Here is a 7012-nt window from a genome sequence, read left to right as displayed (position 1 = left end):
ACAACCTCACATGTCTGCAGCTTAATACAGCACAAGCTCATTCTTGTTCAAGACACTGTTACTGCTTAAGAAAATTGACTTAAAAGCAGTCTGTCCAAAGACACAGCAAGAAAATAAAAGCCCCACCAAGGTCTGTTCCCAAAGACTGTGTTCTTTCTGCTATGGCACACTGTGTGGAGGGATGTGCCCAGGGCATCCTGACTTTATTGTCTATTTTTAAAGGTGTGTTACTTATTTAGGTATTGTTGAATAACAGAGTGAGGTATCTTCCATCCAGTGGTTCACTCCCTGAGTACCCTAAACAGCCAGGGCTAGGCCGGGCTAAAGGCAGGAACCAAGAGCCCCGTCAGGTCTCCCATGGGGGCTGGTAGGAACCCAAGAATGTGAGCCATCATCTCTGCCTCCTGGAGGCACATTGGCAAGAAAGGCAAACCAGGAGCAGAGCCAGGACTGAACCAAAGCACTCCAAGGTGGGACCCAAGCATCCCACACCACGCTTTAACAGCTGCACAGAGTGCCCATCCTGATCCTTAATTTCCTAAGCTGATGTTTTAATACATGTTAGTCGCTGTTGCTGTTACTCAGCATTCTTTATTCTGATGTTCTGTGGGGATATTTTTCACCTGGAACACTTGAAAAACAGATCAAAATACTTCATTGATAGTTAGCATCAAGAATAATTAACTGACATTTACGTTTATCTCAAAGTTTCCAGATTTATATTTTAGGTGTCCAGCCAAAAAAACATTTCAAAAGCACTAAGATTTTGGCTTCTGTCCATTCCATGGCAGAATAAATATGATAAATTTTTTTGTCTTGTTAGACATAAATGTCACAATAAAATAGTGTAGTATTTGGCATTTTTGATAAGTAGAGTTTTGGTGCTCATGTTATATACACAAATTACTATGTGAGATAGGTATGTAAAGTTGCTACAGTAACCACTTTACAGCAACTGGAGTCCACAGTACCATGCTGTAAACATGCACAGAATCTATTTTTAAAAATGAAAATACACAGACGAAAAGCCTGGAAGTAATGCACAAAATTAATTTGACAATAATAAATAGCAAGGCATGGCTATTCCTGGCCTCTTTCCTTCACCTGCTGAGGAGCTCGTATTTTGCTCTTTTCTACCTGGTCTGTTCGCTTCCTCTCAATTTGGGGCTTTGTTAGTAAGATCAGGGTAGTTACTAAAGCACACATGTGTAAGGCTGACGACTGTATATGCTGGTGGCTGAGTGTGTATATGCTGATGTGTGCGCATGTGCATGGTAGGAGGGCAGCGAGCAAAACGATGATGAAATGAACACAAGGGGCCCTGCGCAACAGCTTAGTGGCTAAACCCTCACCTTGCATCTGCTGGGATCTCAAAAGGACGTCAGTTTGTATCACGGCTGCTCCACTTACCTTCCAGCTCCCTGCTTGTGGCCTGGGAAAGCAGTCAAGGATGGCCCAAAGCTTAGGACCCTGCACCCACATGAGAGACCCAGAAACAGCTCTTGGCTCCTGGCTTCGAGATGGCTCAGCCCCAGCCATTGTGGCCAGCTGGGGAGTGAACCAGTGGATGGAATAGGTTACTCTCTTTATCTCCTTCTCTCTGTAGATCTGTCTTTCCAATAAAAATAAGTAAATAAATCTTTGAAAGAAGAAATAACATCAAGAACAAGAAGTAAGTGATGGAAGAAGTTAGACTGAACCAAGGGGCATAGAGGGGAGATGCATGAGAGTTTGTGGGAGAACGTTAGTGAAGACTATGAGGAGTAGCATTTAAGTCACGTATGTGGGCCTGGGTTGATTTGTTTTGTGTGTGATGTAAGCTCACTGAAGACAGAGACCATAGTATCCCCTCTTAGTAAAGTGTTGTCATGGCCATGAACAACACAGGACTTGCGTTAGACACACTGAGTGTGCGTCTTCACTGCACTACCCCTCAAGCAGTTTCACGTGATTGTTGTTTAACCCCAGAAACGTCATGTGTAAAACTGAAATAGTAATACCTATGAGGCTCCTCCAGAAAGTTTCTGGAAAGGAAATTAAAATATGTGTTTACTTTGGTACAAAAAATTTGGAAATCCATTCATATGAGAGGTCTTCAAAAAGTCCATGGAAATGCATGTTCTGAAAAAAGCTAGGCATGGATTTTGAAATTTTTACACAGAAATCAAACTATCTTTTCATTCTGCTTTTCCGTAAACTGAAATTCTCCCAGGTGTCTCTCAAGGTAGTTGTGGACATTTGGTGACTAGATATGTGAAAGAGCTTAGCACAATAACTGGGAAATCCAGCTAGTCCACCAGTAATACTACTGCAATGCACACATGTGCTGTATTAGTTGGATCCTAATCCATGCATCACAGGACATGCTCAAACCTTTGCCAAACAAATCATGGCTAAGATGAGACAAGAAAACCATTGAGAGGAATCCAGGAACTGCATGCTTGGTTAATTAGACTTTTATTTTCCTCTGTGATCTTAAGATTTCGAGTCCTGGTGTTTTCATGAAGACTGGGGCTTGTTTCCAGCCCCAAATCGGCCTTTCTACAGGTGGGAAGAGGGTGGGAAGTGGGTGGGAAGATGGGGAGAGGTGGGACAAAGGAGCATTGTGGATCAGCACTTGTGCTGCTCTGAGAATCCTGAGCCTGCTCGGGGAACTCCAGCGCAATGCCACTTCCTTTGCCCACTTCCCCTCCCCTTGTCACGTGGTCCTCTATGCTGGTAATGGGGATTCCCAGTGACCAACCAGCACCCTAACAGGGTCCCTGAGACTTAGAGTTCCTCTTAAGCACCCTGAGAGCTGGGGACTCAAACACCATCTCCTGCCTGGAACATTTTCTATTCCTCCACCTCAAAATTAGGTCTCTCACGCCGTGGTCTGAAGTAACACCGCGCTACTTTTGCCTTAGCTTTACAGCGCTTCCTCTTGTAAGCAGCAAAGTCTCAGAGAGCAAAGTCTGGGTCTACTCCCTGTTTGATCAGTACAATGTACCACGCAGAGTCACCCACATAATGACTAGCGCGCTGAATTCCACTGAAGCCGATCCCAGGGCTGCGGCTTGCAGCGAGCCCTGGAACCAAATGTTACCCTAGACCAGCTGCTACTCTGTTCCGAGTTTTAAGTTAGACATTTCTGCTTCCTATGAGCAGGCAGTCGCAGGGCAATTAAGAGCCTAAAGCTCACTATGTCAGGGACATTGAACAGAGCTCCCAGCAGTAGATTTCAAACAGCCTGCAGCAATCCAAAAGAAAAGCTTCACTTAGATAACATATATTTACCAACTTTTTAACATCAAACTTTTTCTCTCCATAATTTAAAGTTCATTTTTCACACGCTTGATTATTACATAGAAGCCTGGTGACAATGAGGTACCTGTAACAGCTGATAATAATCAGAAAGAATTCTGTCCCTGTGGACAGTTACCTTAAACTTTGTCCTAAAGCCAGATTTATGTGGTTGTAAGAATGTCTATCTGAATCAGCCAATGTTTTCATTTTCCAGGATCATTACCACACAGAGTTCCTGACTTTAAAAAACAAGAAAATTTTCTGTTATTCTGAGTTGAACTGAATTTAAGTGAAATGCCATCTTGGGAAAAGGCGGCCAATTCAGTAACTTGTTTGTCCCACCTGATATGGGGGGGAAATTGCCAGCTCAACTTCTTCAGTCTCTTTGCAGGCCTATTTCATTTCTGGTTGAAGAACGTAAGCGTGTCTCCCGATTTCAGGTGGTTTTTCACAAATGCCGTTACTTTCCTGAACCCCTCTGCCAGCCCTTCGCCAGTGACCGCACAGCAGGGCTGCACGTACCAGTTCCGGTCACTGCACAGCTTCTTCACCTTGAACATCCTCGTGATGTCCTCGGCACTCAGCGCTCCAGGCACGTCCTGTTTGTTGGCTAACAGGACAACAGGCACATGTTTAATGTGTTCATTCTTCAGAATGCGCTCAAACTCTCTCCGGGACTTGTCCAGGCGCCGTTTGTCCGAGCTGTCCACCACGTACACCAGCCCATCGGAGTTCTCACAGAAGTCACTCCAGGTGCTTCTCATCTTCTCCTGTCCTCCAACGTCCCAGACTGTCAACGAGAAGCTCTTCTCCAATTCGATCATCTCCACGTTAAAACCTATGGTTGGGATGGTGATGATGTCGTTAGCAAACTTCAGTTTGTAAAGAAGAGTGGACTTCCCAGCAGAGTCTAGTCCCAGAAGCAGAATCTGGGCGTGCTTGACCTTCGGGTTCTTAGAATTCAGCAAACCCATTTTGTTTGACTTTCTAGAAACAGCGTTTCTTTTAGTGTGGGACAATTAGTTGTTTCCAAATGTCCCGTGAAAATGCTTAGGAGGAAAGAAGACAGCAAAAATGCTTCATGCTAGGTTTCAGGAACAGGATCCTGCCTTATTTATATTGTAGCTTATCAACCTGATTATGGGCAAATAGAAGTTTATTTGTAGTTCCAGCCAATCCGGAGGAATCCATGCTGTGAGTAAGCAGCCACTGTCATAGTAGCTCAAAGGGGAAATTCTTTATGCGTGAGTGGGTGGGGCGTGGCCTGCCCAGGTGATGCTGCAGGTCTGTTCCTTTCCAGGTGAGGAGCAATTGGGAAGAAGAAAGTGAAGGTTACAGAGGAGCACAAGGACGAGACTTGGCAGCAAAAAATAAAACAGCCTTTTTGCTTTAACCAAGCCTCTCACTTAAAACTTTCTGTGGAACTTTTTTTGTAGAAGCCCTCTGGTTATTTGACTATCTTATCCCACTTGTAAATAAGTAACCAGGTTTCTTCTACTGTGAAGAAAGCATTTATCTCCACTCCCTCCCTAAGTTCTTTAGTACTTTCCCTTGTCCAAGTTACTCAGGGAGAAACTTCAAACAGCCCGAGGGTGTCTGAACCTTACTCCCACAATCAGATGATCCTTTCTTTAAGCTTCTAGGAAGAGAGTTCCAACTAATCATAAAAAGTTTTACAGGAAGACGTTAGTAACACAAACACAATTTTGGAGCAAGCAGTCTGGTTACAGAAGTTACAAATCTTTGACTCCTTAAGACCCCCTCAAATGGTGAGCATAATATAGGAGGACACGATCCGGCCCAGGGTGTTGGTAACAGGAGGCAGAGAGAGGCATGAAATAAGGCAACAAACACAGAGAGGATTAAAGTCTAAACAGGGAATCACTCAAGATAAATATGTTCTGTTATACAAAAAAACACGTAGCTGTTTCAGATCTGTGTTGTAAATACAAAGGCTCCTTTCTCAAGCATAAGGACTGTTGCTGAAAAGTTGCTTCTAAACACACTTTTGTAAAATTTCTCCATCATTTGGTGCTTACTTAGAGGAGCAATTGCACAGGGACACTTTTGGCTACTAGAAAATATATTACTGTAGTGGACATTGTGGCACAGTGGGTCACGCTTGGGACACTGCATGTGGCAGAAGTCTGCACTTCTCCACTTCCAAACCACTCGATGTCATCGCAGGATCCCTGATGTGGAACATTTTCTGAGGGTTCTGCTCAAGTAGTTTTGGTAGTTCTGACATGCTGCTCATTTCTCAGATCTGAAGATGAGGAAATCCTTCCAAGTCCATTGGCTAACATAGTCGATCTTAGATCCTCCATTTGCCCAGAAATTTGCTGTCAAGCTTCACTGGGGTAGTTAACGAACTTATTCTGCCCTCCTTTCTCTGCTATGGTACTGGAAGTCCTCCGCAGGCTCCAAAGGACTGCCAAATCCTCCATGTGCATCTAGGTATGCTGTCCACTGCTCCATCGTCAGGAACTGAGAAGGCCCATTTCTGACACATGGACTCTATTGTTAGATCACAGGTCCAGCCACTCTCCCCATGATTGAAGTTCTGAGTCCAGCTGTTTAGCTGGGGGGACCCTCAAAGAAATCTCGCCTACTGTGTGAACCACCAAGTGCTGATGCCAAGGATAGCATAAAAATAGGTTACACTTACATGTAGATGACTTCATTCAGGGAAAGGTAAAAGATACATACACAGATCATCATATTGCTTAGTCAAAAATGCTAATGCTGTGAGAAAAGTAAAACCAAAGCATTCTGGAAATGCACACATTTGGGAGGATGGAGAGCATTCGTCTTCCTGAAGTTCAGTATTGAACTAATATTGTAGAGATCAATGCAGAATTGGGGGTTTATGGAACTGGGTGGTCTGTATGAGCAAGGTCTCAGAATGAAAAAACACAGGATGCATGTGGAAAACCAACAGGATATGCAGACACATCCCTCTTCCTATAAAGGTGTTTAATGATCACAAAGAAACCCTCAAATAAATCTGGATTGTGGGACATGGTACAAGACAACGGATCTGAACTCTTCCTCAGCATATGTCCATATCTTGAAATACAGAAGAAAAAAGCAGCAGAAGGAAGAATATTCTAAATTAACAGAGACATGATCCCTAAATATACTTTGGGATATTTAATTGGACCCTGTGTTTTAAATATTAATTATAAAAAGAATCATGAAAATCTGGGAGATTTGATTATGAAGTGTATAGTAGATGAATTTATTTATTTATCAACTATAAAATGTCTTAAATGCAAAAGAATAGTATTGTTATTAAGAGATTGTCCTTAATCTAAGGATTTACATGCTAAAATACGTAGGAATGGAGTGGGAATTTGGCCTAGCAGTGAAGACGCCGAAGTAGGACATTCACAGGCCATGTCGGAGTGCCTGGCTTCCCCACTGCCTTACTGATGCCTTCTGCCATAGGTGGGAGACACCCGATGGGCTCCTCACCCCTAACTTCCACCTGGTCCAGCCTCAGCCACTGGGAGAACTTGGGGGTTAAACCAGCAGGAAGGAGCTCATCTGTCTCTCTCTTTGTCCATTTTAATCTCATATAAACAATAATTTAGAAATTTCATACTCCTAATATTGAAGAAAACAAATAAAAAATTAAGTCTTCGGCAATGATATCAACAAGTTAATTTCAGTTAAATTAGCAAATGGGACAAGAAGAGCAATAAGTGAAAGCATTGCAATAGGT

The 7012-nt window shown here is 43.2% G+C and overlaps 1 protein-coding gene across 1 annotated transcript; it reads right to left on the bottom strand.

Annotated features, from left to right (window-relative positions):
• Positions 1-3683: 3683 nt before the first annotated feature.
• Positions 3684-4432, bottom strand: ARL14 (ADP ribosylation factor like GTPase 14). The gene has a single exon (XM_040974941.1). The coding sequence runs from the start codon at positions 4257-4259 to the stop codon at positions 3684-3686; it is 576 nt and encodes a 191-aa protein (XP_040830875.1). The 5' UTR covers positions 4260-4432.
• Positions 4433-7012: the final 2580 nt, after the last annotated feature.

The sequence above is a fragment of the Ochotona curzoniae genome, unplaced genomic scaffold, assembly GCF_017591425.1.
Source record: "Ochotona curzoniae isolate NIBS_2020 unplaced genomic scaffold, NIBS_Ocur_1.0 contig_2599, whole genome shotgun sequence".
Taxonomy (NCBI): Eukaryota; Metazoa; Chordata; class Mammalia; order Lagomorpha; family Ochotonidae; genus Ochotona; species Ochotona curzoniae.
The sequence above is the reverse complement of the archived record's forward strand: the minus strand, read 5'-3'. Positions and strand labels throughout refer to the sequence as shown.

Coding starts and splice junctions, on each gene's coding strand:
- ARL14 (XM_040974941.1), bottom strand. CDS start 4,259: ATGGGTTTGCTGAATTCTAAGAACCCGAAGGTCAAGCACGCCCAGATT.